General features: G+C 35.1%; 1 protein-coding gene across 2 annotated transcripts in view; it reads left to right on the top strand.

Moving 5' to 3' along the window:
• Positions 1-23,971, top strand: part of UGGT2 (UDP-glucose glycoprotein glucosyltransferase 2) — a 244,134-nt gene that overhangs the window by 37,373 nt on the left and 182,790 nt on the right. For both annotated transcript variants that reach the window (XR_013407674.1, XM_015121325.3), the window contains exons 6-8: positions 11,914-12,010; positions 15,019-15,091; positions 20,782-20,882. Coding sequence is in view for 1 of the 2 variants with exons in the window: in XM_015121325.3 (XP_014976811.3) it covers positions 11,914-12,010; positions 15,019-15,091; positions 20,782-20,882 (271 nt within the window). In the remaining variant the exon portion in view is untranslated. The remainder of the gene's footprint in view (positions 1-11,913; positions 12,011-15,018; positions 15,092-20,781; positions 20,883-23,971) is intronic.

Here is a 23,971-nt window from a genome sequence, read left to right as displayed (position 1 = left end):
GTGCCGTGGTGGTTTGCTGCACCTATCAACCTATCACCTAGGAATTAAGCCCAGCATGCACTGTGTAGTATTTTATGGTGCATGTGTACCACATTTTCTTTATCCAGTTTACTGTTGATGGGCATTCAGGTTGATTTCCATGTCTTTGCTTTGTGAAAAGTGTTGCAGTGAACATATGCATGCATGTGTGTTTATGGTGGAGCAATTTATATTCTTTTGGGTATATACCCAGTAATGGGATTGCTGGGTCGAATGGTAGTTCTATTTCAGGTTCTTTGAGGATTGCCATACTATTTTAAATGAACTGGTTTACAGTACCACCGGCAGTGTATGTGCATTCACTATTTTCTGCAGCCTCACCAGAATCTGTTATTTTTTGACTTTTTAATAGTAGCCATTCTGACTGATACAAGGTGGTATCTCATTGCGGTTTTGATTTGCATTTCTCTAATGATTAGTAATATTGAGCATATTTTCATATGCTTTTTGGCCACAGCATATGTCTTCTTTTGAAAAGTGTTCATGTCCTTTGCTCACTTTATTTATTTATTTATTTATTTATTTATTTTAGACAGAGTGTTGCTCTTTCACCAGGCTGGAGTGCAGTGGCGTGATCTCAGCTCACTGCAACCTCTGCCTCCTGGGTTCAAGCAATTCTCCTGCCTCAGCCTCCCAAGTAGCTGGGATTATGGGCATCCACCAACATACCCAGCTGCTTTTTGTATTTTTAGTGGAGACGGGATTTCACCATTTTGATCAGGATGGTCTCAATCTCTTGACCTCATGATCCACCCACCTCAGCCTCCCAAAGTGCTGGGATTATAGGCGTGAGCCACTGCGCCCAGCCTTTGCTCACTTTTTAATGAGGCCATTTATTTTTTGCTTGTAAATTTAAGTTCCTTGTAGATTCTGGATTTTAAACCTTTGTCAGAAACATAGTTTGCAAATATTTTCTCCTATTATGTAGGTTGCCTGTTTACTCTGTTGATAATTTCTTTTGCTGTGCAGAAGCTCTTTAGTTTAATTAGGTCCCATTTGTCAATTTTTGTTTTTGTTGCAATTGCTTTTGGTGTCTTCGTCATGAAATCTTTGTCAGGGACCATGTCCAGAATGGTATTTCCTAGTTTATCTTCTGAGGGTTTTTATAGTTTTATGCTTTACATCAAGTCTTTAATCCATTTTGAGTTGATTTTTTACATGGCATAATGAAGGAGCCCAGTTTCAGTCTTCTGCATATGGCTAGCCAGTTTTCCCAGCACCATTTATTGAACAGGGAGTTCTTTCCCCATTGCTTGCTTTTGTCAGCTTTGTCAGAGATCAGATGGCTGCAGGTGTGCGGCATTATTTCTGGGCGCTCTATTCTGTTCTATTGCTCTGCATGTCTGTTTTTATGCCAGTACCATGGTGTTTTGGTTACTGTAACCTTCAGCTTTGTTCTTTTTGCTTAGGTTTACCTTGACTATTTGGGCTCATTTTTGTTCCATATGAAATTTAAAATAGCTTTCTTTAATTCTGTGAAGAATGTCTTTGGTAGTTTGATGGGAATAGCCTTGAATCTGTAAATTGTTTTGACAGTGTGACTATTTTAACAATATTGAGTTTTCCAATCCGTGAGCCTGGAATGTTTTTCCATTTGTTTGTGTCATCTCTGATTTCCTTGAGCAGTGTTTTGTATTAATAATTCTCATTTTAGAGATTCACCTCCCTGGTTGGTTGTGGTCATTAGTATTTTATTTTTGTGGCAATTGTAAATGGGATTACATTCCTGATTTGGCTGTCAGTTTGGATGTTGTTTCTGTATAAAAATGCTAGTGATTTTTGTACATTGATTTTGTATCCTGAAACTTTGCTGAAGTTGTTTATCAGATCAAGGAGCTTTTGTGCAGACTATGGGATTGTCTAGATACAGAATCATGTTGTCTGCAAACAGGTATAGTTTGTTTGCTTCCTCTTTTCCTATTTGGATGCCTTTTATTTCTTTCTGTTGCCTGGTTGCTCTGGCCAGGACTTTCAGGACTATGTTGAATAGGAGTAGTGATAAAGGGTATGTTTAAATCCCTTATGTATTCTGATTATTAATTGCTTGTCAGATGGATATTAGTTAAATATTTTCTCCTATTCTGTGGATTGACGCTTCACTGTGTTGATTATTTACTTTGCTGTATAGAAGATTTTTAGCTTGATGTTAACTCCACTTGTCTATTTTAATTGTGTTGCCTGTGCTTTTGAAGTCTCACACAGAAAAGTTTTGCCCAGACCGATGTCCTGGAGCATTTCTCCAATATTTTCCTCTAGTCATTTCATAGTTTTGGGTCTTATATTTAAGTCTTTAATCTATTTTGATTTGATATTTGTGTATGGTGAGAGATAGTGGTCTGGTTTCATTCTTCATTATGGTTGTTCAGTTTTCATATTGAAAAGACTGTCCTTTCCCCAATGAATGATTTTGGCATGTTTGTCGAAAATGAGTTGGTTCCAAATGAGTTGCTTCCAGTTGTGTAGATTTACATCTGGGTTCTCTATTCTGTTACATTGGTGCCTTTGTCTGAATACGAATTCTTCTAATCCATGAACATGGAATATCTTTCCATTTTTTTGGTGTTCTCTTCGATTCCTTTCATCAGTGTTGTAGTTTCCTTTGTATTAATATAGGTCTTTCACTTCTTTGGTTAAATTAATTTCTAGATATTTCATATTTGTAACTATTGTAACATTTTCAGAATGTTGTTTGCTGTTGGTGTATATAAATAGTAGTGAATTTTGTATATTGATTTTATATCTTGCAACTTTGCTGAATTCATTTATTGGTTGAAACAGTTGTTTGGTGGAGTCTTTAGGTTTTTCTAATATAAGATCATATTGTTTGCAAACAAGGGTAATTTGACTTCTTCCTTTCCAATTTGGATGCTCTTTATTTATTTCTCTTACCTTATTACCCTGCCTAAGGCTTCTAGTATTATGTTGAATAAAAATAGTGAAAGGGGGCATTCTTGTCTTGTTCTCCAGATCTTTGAGGAATGGCTTTCAATTATTCACTGTTTCCATATGATTTTAGCTGTGGATTTGTCATATATGGCCTTAATTATTTTGAGTATGTTCCCTCTATACATAGTTTGTTGTGGGGGGTTGGGGCTTGTCAGAAAGAGATATTGAATTTCATCAAATGCCTTTTCAGCATATATTTAAATTATATGGTTTTTGTGTTCTTGGTTCTTTTAATATGGTTTTATTGATTTGTGTATGTTGATTTGTGTATATTGAACTATCCTCTATCCCTGGGATGCATGATCTTTTTAAGGTGTTGTTGAATTCATTTTGCTAATATGTTGTTGAGGATTTTTACATCTGTGTTTATTGGTGATATTGGCATATAGTTTTTTTTTTTTCATTGTATCCTTGTCTTGTTTTGGTATCAAGGTAATGCTGGCCTTCTAGAATGAATTTGGAGGTGTTCTCTCCTCTTCAAGTTACAGAGCAGAGTTAGAGTTTCCAAGACTGGGGACGGCAGTCCTGCCTTTCCTCTTTGTCTTTGTCCTCAGGCATATTTCTCCCTTTAGGCACTCATGATGTTTCCCATGGGGCAGGGACAGGTCTCCTTGCAGAGATCCCCACAATAGTGGGGAAGCTGATGTTGACCTGAATCTCATTTTTTCTAGTGTAGAAACCTAGGAGTCAGGGAAATTTTTCATGTAGTTGTGCTGGGCAGATTGTGGGGAGAGGCATCATAGATATGGAAGTCCAACTTTCTTACTGTCTGCTCAGAGTTTTTTCACTTCTCTGGAAAAGCTCTAGAAACTGTCTCATACTCATTTGAGTTCTGGGATATTGCTGGTGACTATCTTGCCACTGTATATTTGTTTATTTTCTATGGTTGGGAGCGAAACCTGCTTGCTTCACTGTCATTTTGGAACCTATGGACCGGAGATCCATGCATTATTTAGAAGTGTTACCTTACAAATATTTGGTGACATTCCACTTTTTGTTGTTGTTATTGTTATTGATTTCTAGTTTACTTTTGTTATGGTCTGAGATTATACTTTGTATAATTTTTAAAAATGTGTTAAGTTTTGTTTTATGGCTCAGAATATGATTTATTTTCATGGATGTTCCATGTTCACTTGAAAGGAATGAGTATTCTGTTGTTGGGTAGAATGTTTTCTAAACATTAATTAGGTAATGTTGGCTCATAGATTATCTATATCCTTATTGACTTTCTGCTTATTTGTTCTATCAGTTGCCTTAAGAGGAATGCTAATATCTCCAGCTATGAATGTAGACTTGCCTGTGTTTCCTTTTAGATCTGTCAGTTTTGTCTCATATGTTTCAAAGTTTTGTATTAATGCTTACATATTAGCATTGTATGTCATTATAGAATTGAGCCCTTTATCATTATGTAATTTACCTCTTTGTTTGAGAAGTATCTCTCTCTGTTGCCCAGAATGGAGTGCTGTGGTACGATCATAGTTCACTGCTGCCTTGAACTCTTGGGCTCAAGTGATCTCCCACTTTAGCCTCCCAAGAAGTTAGGACCACAGGTACGCACCACCACACCCAGCTTTTTAATTTTTGTAGAGACAAGGTCTTGCTATGTTGCCCTGGCTGGTCTCAAACTCCTGGCCTCAAGTGATCCTTTCACTTTGGCCTCCCAGAGTGTTGGGATTACTGGCATGAGCCACCATACCCAGCCTAATTTACCATTTTGTCTCTGATATTATTTTCTGTTCTGAAGTTTATTTTGTCTGCAATTAATATATCTATTCCTACTTTGTTTTGATTAATGTTTGCATGATACGTTTTTGTCTTTTTTTTTGTTTTAACTTTTAACCTATCTATATCTTTTTATGTAAGTGGGTTTTTATAGGCAGCATATAATTGGATCTTGCTTTTTTAACCTAATCTGACAATCTCTACTTTTAACCCATGAGTTAGGACATTCATATTTAAAGTGATTTGATATTGTTGGTTTAACAATCTGTCACCTTGCTGTTTCTGTTGATTCCATTTGTGCTTTATTTCTGTGTAATATGTCTTTCTCTAGCTGTCTGTATTTTCTCTTTGTCTTTGGTTTCAGGCATTTGAATATGAGATTTGTAGGTATTTATCCTGTTAGATGTTCTCCAAGTTTTTTGAATGTGTAGATGGGTGTCGTTCACTGATTTTGGAAAATTCTTGACCGATGTTTTTCATTGATCATTGCCACTCCTATTTCCACTCTCTTCCTCCTTTTGGGATTCTGATTATGTCTACGTTACAACGTGTGGTACTGTCCCACAGCTCCTCTGCTCAGTTTCTTCTTGTTGTTTGCTTTTTGGATTTTTTCCTTTCTTTCTCTACTACTTTTTCTTCTTAAATTCAATTTGAATAATTTCTATTGACCTGCCTTGTACTTAACCAATTTTTTTTTTTTTTTTTTTTTTTTTTTGAGACAGAGTCTCGCTCTGTCACCCAGGCTTGAGTCTAGTGATGCGATCTCAGCTCACTGCAGTCTCCACCTCCTGGGTTCAAGCAATTCTCTTGCCTCAGCCCCCAAGTAGCTGGGATTACAGGCACACACCACCATACCTGGCTAGTTTTTGTATTTTTAGTAGAGACATGGTTTCTCCATGTTGGTCAGGCTGGTCTTGAACTCCTGACCTCAGGCGATCCATCGCCTCAGACTCCGATAGTTCTGGGATTACAGGTGTGAGCCACTGCGCTCAGCCAGCCAATTCTTTCTTTGGCTATATCAAGTTTACCTGTGACTCTGTTGAAGGCCTTCTTTATTTCTGTTACTGTGCTCTTAATTTCTATCATTGCCATTTGGCTCCTTCTTACAGTTTTAATATGTGTGATGAATTTGCCTCTCTGATCATTCATATATTCTACTTTTTTCATTAGAGCATTTAACATGTTAATCATTATTTTAAATACCCTCCTGAAAGTTTCAGCCTCTTTTTTACATCTGATTTTGAAATTGTTGATTTGTCTCTTCAGGCTTTTGTTCCGTTAACTTTTTGGATATCGTGTGATTGTTGTTGATGAAAGCTGAACATTTTGTGTAGGAGCCTTGACCCTGCCTTTAGTGTAGGCCATGCCTTTCATGTCTGCAGGATTGAGCTGTTCTGGTCAGGAGTTGGGTTGGGTTTCACGTTTGTTGTCCACTTGACTTTAGGTCTCCCACTTAGATTTGGATCTTCCCTTTGCACAGCTCCCCAGAGAGAATGTGTTTCTTACAGCTTTCCCACCTCTATTTCAGTGTTATCTTTACTCAACCCTTGTTAGATTGGCCTTGAGGTGAAGGTGAGGGGGCAGGTAAGGAAGGGGATATTCTCTGATGTTCTAATTAAGTTTCTTTTCTAGGCAGACTGTAAATTTGGGCCTCCAGGTTTCTGATCCTCTCTCAGAATGTGGGGCCTGGCAGGTATTCCTGTCCCTCCTTCAGGCTAAGGCTTTCATCTATTCCATTTCTTCTGTCTGCAGTGGGCTTCCACCAGTGCACTATATAGCTACAATTTTGTCGCCCTTGCCTCTGAAGATTAAGGCTTTGGTTTTGTAGGAGAGATAGGTCTGAAGTGGATTTCAGCAGTGATTTTCTTTCCTCTCTCTCTGTCAGCATTAGAGTAGAAGCTTTCTCAGGACCTCCCCCAGTCTTCCCTGTGCTAGAGGGTTTCAGCCTTGCTATGTCTGGAGCTGCCAGCTTCACACTCTCATGTTAGCCTACATTTAGCCTTTAGCAAGCTATATAGATTTCAGCTAAATATCTTTACCAGCTTCACTAGCATTTGGTGGTATCTGTCCTAGGTATTCAAATGTTCACCTTCCCATAGGCGCCTTTTTCTTCTGTTATCATTCTCATTCCATCTGCTTTATTTTTTCTTCAGAAAATTTTCTAATACAAAAGCCTAAAAATAATAAACATTTTTGTATATACTACCCAGAATTGACAGCTAACATTTTATCTTTTCTTCAAGTTTATTTTTTAATTAATAAAACTTTAAAAATAAAGTTGAAGGTTATTTTGTTTTCCGTTGTCAGTCTCATTCTCTACCCCAACACCAATTGGAGTGTTCTTTTAAATAATAAAGTGTTCTCACTCCTAGAGATCTTGCTTCATTAGATCTGGCATATTGGTTGGGAATATATAGCATATGCTTCTGAGACCCTCTGGTATCTGTCCACTGAAGAAGGAGAAAGATGAGACATTTTAGTTCCAAGAGAGAGGAGGTCATAACTAGGTGGCTCTTAATAAGGATGTAATGCTTATAAAATTATTTTTCCTTGTTTTGAAATATACAATAAATTATTAACTATAGTCACTCGATTGTGCTGCTGAACACTAGATGTTATTCTTCCTAACTATATTTTTATACCTATTAGCCATCCCCTCTGAATCCCCACATCTCCACTACTTTTTCCGTCTTCTGGTAACCATCATTCTAGTCTCTGTCTCCATGACTTCAATGGAATGTTCCTAACACAAATAAATGATAAAATGTTTGAGGTGATAGATATCCCAAATACCCTGATTTGATCATTACATTTTGTATGTTTGTATCAAATTATAACATATACCCCATAAATATATGCAGCTTTTCTGTATCCATAATAATTAAAAATAAAAAATTTAAAAAAATTTTTTTTTCCTAGAGTTGCTTTGATTCCATAGCTTTGCTGCTTACATGGGGAATCCAAAATTTAAGTTTCTTAGGGCTGATTGAAGCTACCTTATAACTTCTCAAAGCAGTAATATATGACTGCAGAGGATGAAAAACTCTAAGTTACTACTATTTTTGAAGAAACTAGGTATTCTTTGAATTAGAAATTTGTTAGGGTGATCTGTCATCTCTTCCTTCTTTCTTTCCTGCATGCACATTTATTAGATGCTATGTCTGTGTCTGCACTGCTTTGTAACAAATCTTCTCAAAATTTAGTGGCTTAAGGCAGTATTGACTTACCATTTCTCTTTATTCTGTAGGTTGACAGTTGGGGCACTTTTTCTGCTGGTATTGTTCATACTGTGGGGGTCATTCAGTACTAGATTAGAGCTTGAGGATTCGAGTTATTCTGACAGACCTGTATAGCAGTTCAGGCTGATAACTGGGGTTTCTTGGTTCTTTTCTACATGGCCTTTCATCTTCCAAGAGTTAGACTATGATTCTTCACATCATAATGGCTTAGGGTTCCAGAAAGAAAAGAGTAGAACTTGCAATATCTCTTAAGCCCTATGCCCAAGAACTCATGCGATGATACTTCTGCCACGTTATATTAGTCTAAGCAAGTCACAAGGCTAGCCAGATTCAAAAGAATGGAAAAATAGACTCAGTTTCCTGGTGAGAAGTGGCAAGGTCACATTGCAAATGAGTCTGGACATGGGAAGGAGTTACTCACTTGTGGCCTTTTTAATAATCTTCCACAAATGCCTATAAGTTGGGCACCATGCTTAGTTCTAGTGATAGAAGATAAGTAGCTTATTTCAGTATCTTAATTTTGTTTTATATATTTGATAATTTGTGATGCAAGTTCACTTTGCACTGGTATTAATCCCATGGGAGGACTGTAAAACACCTTGCCAATACTGTGTTCCAGTATCAATCCGCTGGCATGAGTGTGGTGAGACAGAACACTCACACAACAAGTTTAGGGAAGCAATTTTATTGCTCACAGATACGCAGCAAGTGACAGTAGACACCTAAGGATTCATGGCAAGCTCATCCCCCAAAGCTTAGGATAGCTGCCTAGGAGGATGGAATCTCATGTGCACATCCTTCATGTTGCACCACGGCTGAGGAACTCTGAAAGCCTGCTCTGCCCTGGGTTTTATACCTAGGAGCAACTTGATGAGCTGTGCTAAAGCATTGCAAGACATCCTGTTCTAGGAGCAATAGGAACAGATCTTGGCCTTACTGGCAATTCCTTCATATTTCTTGCATTTCCAGCACATCATTCTACAGTTACTCTGAGATTTACAAGTGAGAAAGCAAGGAAGAGCTGGGTTGCCAAGATCTTTCGGGGACTTGGCCTACAATAACATCATATAAAATGTATTTTTTTCCCCTCAGTGTTCTTCACATTCTCAATTTTAATTGTTCATTGTATAATTTTGAGTGAGTTATTGCTATTTAGTAGAAGTGGAAAATCTTCAATATTCTTGAGTGTGTTGGCATATAGATATTTGCATAGTCTACATAAAGATTATCTGTAAAGTGAGATATAAAGTGTGGGTGTGTGTACAATTCGTAAATGATTACATATTTAAGTCATTAATTTCATAAATATTTGGATGCCTCTGTGCCAGGCATTGGTTCATGTAGCGGTGAATAAGAGAGAAACATTCCTTTTTCTCAGAGAACTTCAATTTTTGCGGCAAGAGATGTAAAACAGATTTATGTTAGTGAAGAAAGTGTTTTCAGAAAAACAAATATAGAAGAAGAGGATAGAGAGTCATGGGTCTAAAGTGTGCACTCTAAACATTTTACATTGTCTAATTATCTTGTACCAATAATTCTCAATTTTTCCCAACTGAGTTTGCTAGAAGGATGGATACATTCCCATCAATAACAGTAGCACCTTAAGGCTATGATTCTCTATCAGGTAAGGCAGAGATGACAGGCAAATGAGAATAGGAGTGGGAGTGGGAGATACAAGTACAGTTTACCCTTAAGCTTGTGTGAGTTAGAGATACTGACCCCTCATGTTGTTAAAAAATATATGTATAACTTTGGACTCCACTAAAACTTAAGTACTAATAGCCTACTGTTGACTGGATGCCTTACTGATAAACAGTCAATTAACACATATTTTTCATGTCACATGTATTATATTCTGTATTTCTTACAACAGAGTAAGCTAGATACGTAATGTTATTAAGAAAGTCATAAGGAAGAGAAAAAATATTTTTCATTAAATAGAAGTGGATCATCATAAAGGTCTTTATCCTCATAGTCATGTTGAGTAGGCTGAGGAGGAAATGGAAGAGGAGAGGCTGGACTTGCTGTTTCAGGTGGCAAGGTGGGAGGAAATCTATGTATAAGTAAACCTGTGCAATTTAAGCCCTTGTTGTTGTTAATTGTCTGTTTGTCTTTTTTAAATGTTCTCCCAAGTGATTCTAATGTGCTGCTGGGGAGCTATGCCCATCTGTTGAGAATCTATCTCAAGTTATTCTTTAGAGAATGTGACCATTAAGTATGCTTCTGTGAGATCATATTAACTATTAAATTATAGCCTTATATTTAATGAATGACATCTTTTATGTTCAAAATAGCTATAATGTAAATCTAGTGAACATGTAATTCTAATAAAAATAGACATATTTATGCTACATTTTTAACATGCCTTTTTGTGGGGGAAAAAATAAATAGAAAAACAAAGATTTTTTTTAACCTGTTGAATTGGTAGTTTGGTTTGCAAATCCAAACTTACTAAACTACAAAACTACAATTCAAATTTTATATCAACACATTTTCAAATGAGGAAAGTAAGTATGAATTTAGGAAACATTTTTATTACTGAGGAGCTAGTAACTTTCCAGAACTAATAATGGAAATTCACTGTATGAAACTGAATTTCTTTTATGAACTGTAACAAGATATGTGGCCTCATAGTTTCGATTCACTTAGCCACCAACTGATTGGTCTTTTGACTAGAAATTCAAAATATAGTTTTAAATTGAGCTGTTATGAAACTGAAAAAGCTAAACAAATTTTCAACTTTGTCAGATTACTGTAATTATAAACAACCCAATTTCTACATGCTATCTTTCATATAATGTGGGCCTGACAAATTAGCAAATTAAATTTTAGTGTGTGCAGCAATGTTAAGTACTTGTCTGAATATCTGAAGCTAACTTTTACATATTCTTATTTGCAAATAGAACAGGCCAAAGAACAGTCACTCTGCCATATGCATATCATTAAGGCTTGGTAGAAAGTTTCGGGAGGAAAGAAGAGAATACAAAGAATAACCCATTACTAAAGTTCTCCTTCCCTCCAATCTCTACCTTTTCTTCTATCATGCAAAACTGTCCCTGTGCAAACCTGAATTAAGCAAAGACACATGGCATCTTCCAGGGAGTTTGCTGAGCTCTAGGTTAAAGTGGTTTTCTAACCCGTTGAGATATGCCAAATGATAATGGCTGCAGTACCACCAACAAGAATTTCAGTCTGGAAGCTGGAACAACTTTAAAACTATTCTGTGTATTCATCCAGGTTGCTTCCTTTTGAATAAAATATGGTGACTTCTCTTGCCTGATGAGGTAATCTCTAGGCGTACATTTAGTATTTGCCCTCTAGAAAGAATAAAATTAAAGGTACTAAAATTCTGATCATAAACATTTCAGACAACTCCGTTTTAGTGAACTGTAGCCCCTTATTGCAAGAGCAGATATTAGTTTGTGGCATTTGGTATATTTTAATCATTGAAAAATAAAGAAAACTGTAATCCGGTATTTCACGACGCTAACTTTTTTTTGTCTCGTTTGCTACTACTTACCAGTATTTGCTTTTGGCAGCACTCTAGTTGTCCTACATCTAGACAACCAGCAAGTGAAGAGCATTTTCAGTTTAGCAAATCTTTTGGGGGTCCCCAAAAAGGAGAACAGTTTTGTTGAAACTTGTCTGTAATTGGTCCTCTGTTAATTAACTCATTGAAGACATGGTATAACAGAAAAAGATCAGATACTTTTTATCTTAATTGTAAAAATTAAAAAGTAATTGAAGCAGTAGTCATGACAGAGTTTTTACAGAGTAGTCGTTAACCAAATTCTAGTTCCTCGATAGACTAGAGACAGTGTAAACAACCACCAAATTTTTCACAGTGATTAGAAACCTTCAATATTAGTAATTTACCCTTATGTCCAAATACATCATGGTACTGACTTTAAAACAAGATGTTTGACTAACTGCTTTCTCTTTTTATAAAATAAATGTGTTTGAACAGAAACCAAGCTCACGGAAAATGTACTTATCTGGGTATGGTGTGGAGCTAGCAATTAAGAGTACAGAATACAAAGCATTGGATGATACCCAAGTTACAAGTAAGTTCTCTATCTCATACTTGAGTAGAATGAAAAGTTGGAGGCTTTTACATACTTTAGTTTTTTAAAAATTTAATGAGTATAATCCTACATATGTTCATTTGAGGCTAGAGATGGGGTGGACATGTTCTTCATTAAAATTTGGAATTTTAAGCTGAAAGAAATGTATTTAATATTATTCGTTATCAAAATTTCTTTTAAAATATGAAATTGTATGTTATTTTGCTTATACCCGATGGGTTCCCAACCATTTCAGCACCATATAACAATTGATAGTATATGTAAGGTAAACTGTGGCAATAGATAAGGCTGATTATTGCTAGAGGTGAGTGGCATAGGCATTTGGGTCTCGCCCATGTAAGGAAGTTTTGTCTGAAATGTTTATTTGTAATGAAATTAGGATGGCAGTTTGTTTTTTCTTTCCTGAAGCAGGATGAGAGAGGCCTATGAATTGTTTAGATGAGGTAGATTCATTAGATTTGTGATCTACCAGCCAGTATCTATCTGTATTCTCTGAACTAAATGCATACTCTAGATGAAGAGACTCTGGAGACTTAAATAAACTAAACGAGTTCTCGGAACACTTATGGAAGTCTTTTATTACCTGGTTCATGTCAGATTTATTTATGCCTGATTCTTGGTTAAGAGTTTTACGTTTATTCTTTTATATGCACTCAGATGAGACTCCTGCTTCAACTTTGTTTTTTCATAGAGAGGCCCTGCCTTGATCACAGACTTCTCTCTGGCTCCTTCTACTGAATGTGCTTCAAATAAAGATCTGTATTACTGTAATTTAAATATTTTTGGTTAAAGAGTTACTGAAAAAGTGTAGTAAAAATAATACTCTGATTTTATGTATTTCTGTATAGCTTGTGTATAGTTTTATAATGCTTTATAATTTACTCTCTTGTAATCATCATAGTAATTTAAGGCATTTTTAGTTATTCTTGCACTTATAGAATTTTCTTTAAAAAGTCACATGTGTATCATCTGTATTATTATGTACTGCATTCTGTCATCAACCTTTTACACACACTTGGAATATGTCTTTGTCAATTCTAGTTGCCACTCCTTAGAGCAGTTCTCTTTTTTTCTCTTTGTATACATGTGTCAGACCTTTAACTAGCCATCTCTCTGATCTTTGGTCTTCAGTGCCCTCAATCTCAGCACCCCTCAAAACAGATTGATCAATCTGATCTCCACGGTACTTTCCAAATGAACTTTTGATGTTGAAAATCTGTGATTCCACTGGTTAAATCCTTTGGTGGCTCCCTATAACCTCTCTCAAAAATTCAGAACATAGCAAACAAAGCTTTTCACAGTCTGATTGCTTTCTGCCTTTTTACTGTCCTTCAGCCCTCTCTCAATTTGTGTCCTCTTGCCTGAGACACTAAACTACTTACTATTTAGAATAATTTTCTGTTCCCTGGATGTTTTTATGCATGGGCTCCATGAGAAGTCTTTACGACCTCTCCTGCATTCATCCCTTAGCATATGCTATTCCTTCTGCCTACCACTGTCTTCGCTTCTTTTATTTCCTCTAAAGACCTCACATCTTTTTCTTTTTTTTCCGTAAGATGGAATCATTGCTCTGTCGCCCAGGCTGGAGTGCAGTGGTGCGATCTCAGCTCACTGCAACCTCTGCCTCCTGGATTGAAGCAATTCTCTTGTCTCAGCCTCCCGAGTACCTGGGATTATAGGCACCTGCCACCACACCCAGCTAATTTTTGTATTTTTAGTAGAGATGGGGTTTTCACCATGTTGGCCAGGCTGGTCTTTAACTCCTGACCTTGTGATTCACCCACCTCAGCCTCTCAAAGTGCTGGGATTACAGGCATGAGCCACCACACCCGGCCAGGCTTCGTATCTTTTAAGATTCAAATATATCAGTCCGTGCCTCTGAGACGGCTGCCTATCTTGCCGCTCTGTTAGAGAATGCGCTGCTTTTTTCTATATCCCATATCTTTCTTTGCCTTCTTTTAGAAAAGTTCATGGTCTGTATCTTTTGTGTGTCTGTTGTTCTTGGTGTCTATCCTGTCATAGACACCTCATAGCAGTCAATAAATGTTTGCCCAATGAATGAATGAACAAACAAGAGGAAAAGGATGACTAGATGAAAGTACCCAGGGTACTCTGATAGAGAGCCACCCCACACACTGTAAGAGGTCACAGTCCTTGTAATCCTAAAGTACCTGTCACATATTCCACCAACCAGACTGTACAGTATAATTATTTGGTATGTAAGAGAAAAGGGAAATGACTATAAAATATTATATCTTTATTCTTTGAGTCCATGAGTTTTGGTGTCTTTCTAAATATTCCTTGATTAAAGGTGTTGGAAATATGCAGGAACTTATATTTAAACTTAGAGTTTGGACCTCCTGCCTCACTTAAAAGCTAAACCCAGCATTTGTTACAGGCCTTTTGGCTTATTTCTGATTATAAAATAGAACTTGACTATTAACTAATCTATAAAGCACTTTATTATAGTTGCTAAGTATTTAATCAAGCATGTTCAAAAAGACAGCTCACACTCAGGAATGTTAGCCTGTACATATGCATATATATGTATTAATCTGGTTCATGAAGGTAAAACAAATAGAATTTCATTTCATTGTGAGTTTTTTTTTTTTTTTTTTTTTTTTTTTAAGAGACAGAGTCTTACTCTCACCCAGACTGGAGTGCAGTGATGTGATCTCGGTCCACTGCAACCTCCACCTCCCGGGCTCAAGCCATTCTCCTGTCTCCCAAGTAGTTGGGACTGCAGGTGCATGCCATCACACCTGGCTAATTTTTGTATTTTTAGTAGAGACAAGGTTTCACCATGTTGGTCAGGCTGGCCTCGAACTCGTAACCTGAAGTGATTTGCCCACCTCGGCCTCCCAGAGTGCTGGGATTACAGGTGTGAGCTGCCACACCAGGCCAAGTTCTTCTAATTTTTCATTACATGTTCTTTTCCCAGTCTGAAAATATTTTTGTTTTATTTTGGTTTTGTTTCCAAAATGTAGCTGTGACTAATACTACTGTAGAGGATGAGACTGAAGCAAATGAAGTTCAAGGATTTCTCTTTGGGAAACTAAAGTAAGTCTGAATGGAAATTAAAATTGGTATTATTATACCCATTTGTTTTTAAGGAATTAATTTGATATACTGTTTTGCCATATGTTTCACCTTTCTTTTATGTAGAAAGTACAAACACACACACACACACAATTGTTTTTATTTATTACAGAAGTAACACATGGCTAATGTCAAAAAGCTACAGAAAGCAAAAAAGCACATTTAAAAATAATGACTAATTTCACAGCTAAAGAGATAACTCATCATGTTTTGATGTACAGTATGTTTTTCCAGTCTGAATATTTTTATAGCAACAAACGCATACACAGCATATTGTTTTGCACAGTAGAACTATAGCGTATAGCTGTTTTTTTCACATCTTGTGGATATTTCATCATTTATTGAAACAGTCCCATAGAACAGGACTTTAAATTATTTCCCTACTTTTTCATTTAATTTTTTTTGTGTACCAGTTTGTGTGCATTGCAGATTTTCCTTAGCACAAATTTCAGGAAAATAGTTGATAAACTATATGTACTTCTTGAAATTTTTGATTCATACATGTAAACTACCCTCATAAAATTGTACTAACATGTACACTTACCCGAGGATGTGAAATGTGTTCATTTCCCAGAACTTTAATAACCAATCATACTATTTTTAAAAATCTTTTTTCAGTTTAAGAAGTGAAATGGTGTTTCTTTTTTTTTTTTTTTTTTTAAAAAAAGGTGCATATAATTTACTGGGCTGAACCAGTTTTATAATTCATCTCCAAGAAAGTCAACTATTGGCAGTTTATTACTGCAAGGATTAACTTTTTTTCATGTTTATTTGCTTTGGAATTTCTTCTTGGGAAAATTGCTTGTTCTTGACTTGTGCTTATTTGTTCTTGCTGTGTTTATATCTTTTTTACTAATTATAACAGCTCTATAAAAAATTCTAAAACCTTTGCCATATATTGAATTACTTACTGTTGAAGTTTACTTTCATATTAATCTTAAAAATGGAAATTTTTCATTAGATGAAACTGTTATGTTTACATTGAGAGTGGGATTTTATTTCTGAAACTCTGGTAGTGTCTGTGGGATAACTAGAAAATTTGAAATTTAAGACTTTCGATACTTATGGTTGGTCACTGTTAAATATGCATGTTTTTCTCCTTTTACCCAGAATAAGTTATTTGTCCCATAAATAAAGTTCATTTTATAGAATGGCTAAACCTCAAAGACATGAAACAACAAACATAAGGCAACAAACAAATTGTTAAATATTTATTAGCCTTGTAGCATTTTTTGATCGTGTTCTTCATTTACACTATATGGTGCTATCACCATCCAAATTATGATTTCCCATATTTGAAAGTAGTAATTTTCTTTATTCTAACACAGCTGCCATGAAAGTCAAGTAAATAATTGGTATAGTACATACTTATTTAGGAAGTTTCTAAATTTGGAGAGAATAAATAATGTAATTTAGTAATAAAGTAGTTTTAACAATTCATGGCATATAATAAACATTAATGTGTTTGTTAAACATGAATAAAATAAATGAAAATTATAAAGTTATTATTTGTTAAAATAGTTTCACAAAATGCTGCCAAGAAAAAAATATTGCCTAAATTGAATTTCTTTTGAGGAAAAAAATTAAGTAAATTATTATTTTTTAAAATAAATATTGTAGTAATAATGTTAGCTAATATATACTATTTTTAAACTCAGTGTTATTTTTACTGTTTTTTAATAAATTAACTTGGCAAGCTGTGGTGAATATTTCTCTTTATTGCTTTATTTTTAAGGCAGTTTTAATACATCTGACATTCATAAAGTATGAGATATTTAAAATCACTTTTCATATGATACATTTGACTTAGTGTGCTTAGAGAAACAGGAGTTGATAAAGTTCTGACAGAAAACTAAAAACTTTATAGAATCTAGAACTTTACTGATCTAATGGGTTATGAAAATCATTGATAATATTGGGTCTTTAGCTTGAACAAATATATAGCCCAAAAGAAGAGAAAACATTTATTAGTTGAAATTTCTGTACTACAGATTACCATTTCATATACACATGTAAGTAACCTTTCAAAAATTAAAGTTATACCCCCCCCTTTTTTTTCCTGCCACGCTGATTGAAGACAAGGAATAGGATGGTGAGTGCTCTCTGAATACTTGTAAATGGGGATGGCTGTAATTTCATGTACATTTTCACTTATTTACAAGTGAAAGTTTATGATTTCTTTATCCAGGCAAAATTAATTAAAGACATATTTTTATTAATACCTTTAGTTCTTGTTTAGTATTACAGTCATTTATGAAGGACTTTCAGGTTAGTTCTCCTGGTGATGAGTAGATAACTATATACAGTAAGGGTAAGATTTTTGGAGACTATGCTAATTTATATGGATAACTGTGTTACATTTTTAAAGTATGTTGGCCAAGCAGTATACTAGTGGCCTTAAAATGTTAATACGTCTTATAAAATGGGTTTATTCTAAGTAAGATATTTATTTAGCAGCAAACAATACATTTTTATCCCATTTTCAGCTATCTCAACATCTTGGAATTTATAGTTCTTTTCTCTTTTGAATATAACTTTTTATGGGATTAAATTGCATTTTCTACAAAAGATCACGTGGAACACTGGGCTATTTTTATTTGTATTTTATTTTATTTCAACTTCTATTTTAGACTCAAGGCGTACACGTGCAAGTTTGTTACATGGATATGTTATGTGATGCTGAGGTTAGGGTTATGAATGATCCCATCACCCAGGTAGTGAGCATAGTACCCAACGGGTACTATGCCCTTGCCATCTTCCCACTCTAATAGTCCCCAGTGTCTATTATTCCCATCTTTATGTCCATGTATACCCAATGCTTAGTTCTCACTTATAAGTGAGAACATTGGGTATTTGTTTTTCTGTTTCTGTGTTAATTCACTTAGGATAATGGCCTACAGCTGCATTCATGTTGCTGCAAAGGGCAGGATTTTCCATGGTGGTATATGTATCACGTTGTCTTTATCCAATTTGCCATTGATGGCATCTGGGTTGATTCCATGTCTTTGTTATTGTGAATAAATGCTATGATGAACATATGAGTGCATGTGTCTTTTCGTCAGAATGATTTATTTTCCTTTGGGTGCATACCCAGTAATGAGATTACTGGGTTGGGTGGTAGTTTGAAATTCTTTGAGAAATCTACAAACTGCTTTTCACAGTGGCTGATCTAATTTACATTCCCACCAACAGTGTATAAGCATTCCCTTTTCTCTTCAGCCTTGCCAGCATTTGTTACTTTTTGACTTTTTGATAATAGCCATTCTGACTGGTGTGAGAGGGTATCTCATTGTGGTTTTGACTTACATTTCTCTGATTAGTGATGTTGAGCATTTTTTCATGTTTCTTGGCTGCTTATATGTTTTCTTGTGGGAAGTGTCTGTTCATATCTTTTGCCTAGGAAACCCTAAAGACCACCATAAGGCTCCTAGAACTGATAAACAACTTCTGTAAGTTTCAGGATACAAAATCAGTGTACAAAAATCAGTAGCATTAGTAAAAGCCAATAATGTTCAAGGTGAGAGCCAAATCAAGCAGGCAATCCCATTTACAATAGCCACACACACACACAAAGTATATAGAATACATCTAACCAAGGAGGTGAACCATCTCCACAGGGAGAACTACAAAACACTGCTGAAAGAAATCATAGATGATACAAACAAATGGAAAAACATTCCATGCTCATGGATTGGAAGAATGAATGTCGTTAAAATGGCCATACTGCCAATCTACAGATTCAATGCTGTTCCTGTCAAACTACTAATGTCATTTTTACAGAATTAGAAGAATCTATTCTAAAATTCATATGGCTATTCATTTTTAAAAGGAAATAGTTCTTCCATAGTGACTCAGTGATTGCTCATTTCAAAGCAAAAATCCTTTGCTTTGAGGTACTTTATGAGTAATACATGTGTTGCCTAAATTATATAAAGAATTTTAGCAGTGAAAGTTACTAAGATGATGATTAAATATTGGTATAGTAGCTCTTATAAACTTATAATCCTATAACTTAAAATGTTGAAAAAGGAAATGTTTAATTCATAGTGAACTTCTTTAAGAAAGAAATGCCATTGTACTTTTACTATCTTGGCAATTTTGATTTGTTTTCAAAACATGATCCCACATTGTAGTAAACCTGTAAGATATTGACACTGTACTATATATATTTATTCATAACTATAAGATTACCATATTTATGTATATTCTGTATTTTTTATTTGACTTTTCAAAGTCTTCTTGTCTATTGAATATTGAAAATATTTGTTTTCAATGAGACGCCATCTCATGCCAGTTAGAATGGCAATCATTAAAAAGTCAGGAAACAACAGATGCTGGAGAGGATGTGGAGAAATAGGAACGCTTTTACACTGTTGGTGGGAGTGTAAATTAGTTCAACCATTGTGGAAGACAGTGTGGCAATTCCTCAAGGATCTAGAACCAGAAATACCATTTGACCCAGTGATCCCATTACTGGTGTATACCCGAAGGATTATAAATCATTTTACTATAAAAACACATGCACATGTATGTTGATTGCAGCAGCATTCACAATAGCAAAGACTTCGAGCCAACCCAAGTGCCCATCAATGATAGACTGGATAAAGAAAATGTGGCACATATACACCATAGAATACTGTGCGTCCATAGAAAAGGATAAGTTCATGTCCTTTGCAGGGACATGGATGAAGCTGGAAACTATCATTCTCAGCAAACTAACACAGGAACAGAAAAACCAAGCACCACACGTTCTCACTTAAAAGTGGGAGTTGAACAATGAGAACACATGGACATATGGAGGGGAACATCACACACCGGGGCCTGTCAGGCGGTGGGAAGCTAGGGGAGGAATAGCATTAGGAGAAATACCTAATGTAGATGATGGGTCGATGGGTGCAGCAAACCACCACGGCACGTGTATACCTGTGTAACAAACCTGCACGTTCTGCACATGTATCCCAGAACTTAAAGTATGATTTAAAAAAAAAGGAAAATAATGTATTTTATAAGTTGTACTGACAGTAAAGTTTTTTTTTAATTGTATCTCTCCATTTAAATCTGAAGTGGCACCATATCTTGATTTCATGAGTGATAGAGGAAAGAAGATTACAGTTTAGATTGTATGTACAGCAAAATACCATTCTACTATATCATTATTTATCTCTCTCTAAAAGATGCCTAGAGATGTTTAACAATGGGTAAAATTATCTTATTTTAGTTTTTTATAAGAATCAAAGATAGAACTTTTCAGAAATAAACTCTGTATGAGGCATTTTTGTCTTTCCTTATAAAGTAGTTTTTATTTTCAATTATAAAAGCAAGGCTTTCAATTTATAAAATGTTAAACAAAAAGTATGTAATATGAAACTGTAAGTCTGCCCTCATCCTTGCATCGCTTACAGTTGACACTAACAATTGAGAATATGTTTCTCCAGATTTTGTTTTGTTTCATATATTTAATAAAAGAGACCTGTATATCTTCCTCATTATTTTTAAGTTCTATGAATATAGCTGTATCACAATTTATGATTATCTTAATGATGAATGATTCCTTTATGTCTAATTACTTGGAATTATTTCAAAAATATGCTGTTTGTATAATGGTTTGTGATAGGTGATGCTATTTAACATCATTTAATATTTTGATGCAGAGAAATATATTCAGATCTTACAGATAATCTGACAGCATTCCAAAAATACTTGATTGAGAGTAACAAGCAAATGACGCCTTTGAAAGTCTGGGAACTACAAGGTATAGTGTTTTGAGATACTTTAACACAGCATTTTGTTAACTGATCTGTTTTGTTAAATAAGCTTTTATATATCACATGAAACAGATTATTTTTTGGACAGTATGAATGACTAGTGATGTGAATAATATAAATTATGATTTTTTGTGGCAATACCTATTTAATAGATCATCTATCAAGCAAGCTATATTTCTATGTTTGCAAGACTTAAAATTATATGAAGTGAGGTTATTTGATGTTATTTCAAAAGTATATACCGATTTACAGGTTAGTCTGAAGTATTAAATCACATTTTTGGAGACTATAACTGATTAAAAATCCTAACTCATAGGTAAGGAGAAAATGAAACTCAATCTTAGTTTTCTTCTCTTTGAAATTTAGATCCTCTTAAGACTATTGCATGTTTAATTGATAAATTTTTAATGGAAACATCAAATGGAGGACATGCAGTTTTACAAAGTTAGGAACAACTTCTGTGCTGAAAACCTACAAGCACATATTTTGTGAACAAAATTTGATTTGGTTTGGACTTTTAAGTCCTTTTCAATTTGTCATTTTTCTTCTTTATTTGTAATGATTTAGTAGGTCATGGGGACATGTCTTCTTTCTGCATCATCTAACTTTTATCATCTTTTATCAACTTTTTAAAATACAACAGCTTAATAAGCTGTTTTGTTAAATAAGCTTTTATATCTCAGATGATATAGATTATGGACATAGTGATGTAAATAATGACATTACTAAAATAATACTATTCATACTAATACATTCACATACTATTGAACTTGCCCTTTTAAATTCTACCATTCAATAGTTTTTAGCATATTTTTAGAATGACACCACTCTTAGCACAGTTGATTTTAGAAAATTCTCATCATCCCCAAAAGAAATTAACATCCTCATTAGCGGTCACTCCTCATTTCCCAACTCCTCAGTTGTAGGCAACCACCAATCTACTTTCTGTTTTTAAAATAACAACTAAAAGGATATTTACAGGCCACTCTCACCAGTATAACTTACTTATACAAATAATATTTTATATTTCATCTGGATTATAGTTTACAGGGTCCTTTCATATAAACTATCTTATTTAAGTGCCAGTTACCACACAGCTAATAAGTGAAGATTTTGGTCCAAGTTAAATTCTTTATACGGTACCAAATGGTATCTAGGTAAACTTTATATACACTTAACAGAATATTGAATATTACATTTTAAAATTATAGCAGAATGTGCAAGACCCAATCTATTAAGTTTTATAACTTCTGCTATTCTTTACCTACCTAATACAAATGTTCTGTCAACTAAGCCCTATACCATTAGAAAATCAATATATCAATGGAAAAAATCATTCAGCAGAATGAGATTCAAGACCATTGTTATGATAGATTTACTGTAAAGAATCTACCTTTTTGAACTGATAGAATCTATTCTCCCTGGACCCTTCTGGTGTACAGTTTCCTGTTTAATGTCTCATCTAGACCTCATGCTTGGACCTCCTTTTATTATACCACAGCCCTTGTGACTGTTCTTCCACTTGACATCATGATAACACTAAACTGAGGCAGTAGGTTCAAATTCATTCTCAATAAGGTTACTGAGATAATCTTTCTAAAATGAAAATCTGATTTTGGCGTTGTGTCAAATCAGCCAGCCTTTATCACTTGTACATCCCTGATCGAATAATGGTCTTACATTAGTCCCCACAGGAAAATGTTGGCACACACAAACTAAAAAAGTTTAATAAAGGGACTTTTTACAGAGACAGGCCTGATTGAGGGAAACCAACAAGGAATGGATTCTTCTATTCCAGTATTAGCAACTAGAGGGAAACATTTTCTACCCCTAATCTTGAGGGAGCAAGAGGAGGGAGTGGTTACCAAAACCTGGAGAGTGTGTGGAGATAGCTGCTTGACACAGCAGTAGTCCCCCAAGGGACTGCCCTCTGTGACTCAAGAAGGAGGGATCTGGGTAGTAACTATCCAATCCTTATTCTTTTCTTGCTTACTGATCCCATATTAGTGACTTGGATTAACTGAATCTAACTAGAAATCTGAGGGCAAGGGAGCTTATTGATGTAGTTCAGGTAAGCCAGCCTTTTGGGGGCCCGGAGCAGGAAAGAATAGATGCGGAGGGCAAACAAAGTATGCAGTCCTCTTATCTGAGAAAGTTCTGTTTTTCCAAGGCAAATACTTCTGGAGAGACTTGAATGTAAGAAGGGGTTGATAGGACTAGCTAGCCAAGTCATTTGCATTATTAAGGACTGATTTCATGCACATCCATTAAAAGTATTAAGTTTAAACCCCTTAGCATGGTTTGTAAAGCTCTTCTCTAAGTTCCAATAGAGCTTATAGTCCCAAATCCATAATTTCAGATAGTCTCTTTCTAGTATCCTCAATTATTTTTAGTTTTTTTTAATGTCTCTATTTTAGCACTTTAAAAAAATTACTATGTTTTAAGTCTCCTTCAAAATGTTCTCTAAGGGGCCCTTGCTTAATTTAGAAGATTGTAAGTGATGGGGTGTTTTTGAAGGCCTTTAAGCAGAGTATGCATAGTCAGCTTACTTCTAGTTGACTCCCTAATGTCTGTGTAAGATGTATTTGAATGTACTGAAAGCAAGAAATCTAGGTAGACATTGCTGAAGTAGTGGTAGAAGACATATAGGTATTTAGAAGGTGAAAAGGAGTCAAAGGTAATTCTAGGATTTCTAGCTTGAGCCTGAGTAGAGAGAATATATAAAACATGTAACCTGGCTTTGGGGCTGAATATGGGACTCAGAAATAATGAGACTAGTGTTGAAAGGTTGATTTAAAGTCATTGTAAGATATCTAAATGGTTAGGTTCAGTGGTGGGGTGAGTATCCTGTCCTTAAGCTAAACAGAGAGGATTTCAAAAGTTGAAAATCTTAGCAAAATCAGTGCAACAGGGAGAGTGCCCTAGTGTTCATCCACATGTAGAAAGTAAAACTCCTAAGGAAGACATGATGGAATGATGAGAAATGGAGAGCACATTATACAAGCTGAAGGAAATAGATTCTTAAGAAAGAGAAAATGACCAGTACTTTTTATTTGCATGAAATGATCCTATTGCA

This window comes from Macaca mulatta, chromosome 17 (genome assembly GCF_049350105.2).
Source record: "Macaca mulatta isolate MMU2019108-1 chromosome 17, T2T-MMU8v2.0, whole genome shotgun sequence".
Lineage (NCBI taxonomy): Eukaryota > Metazoa > Chordata > Mammalia > Primates > Cercopithecidae > Macaca > Macaca mulatta.
This window is presented reverse-complemented; position numbering and strand designations above follow the sequence as displayed.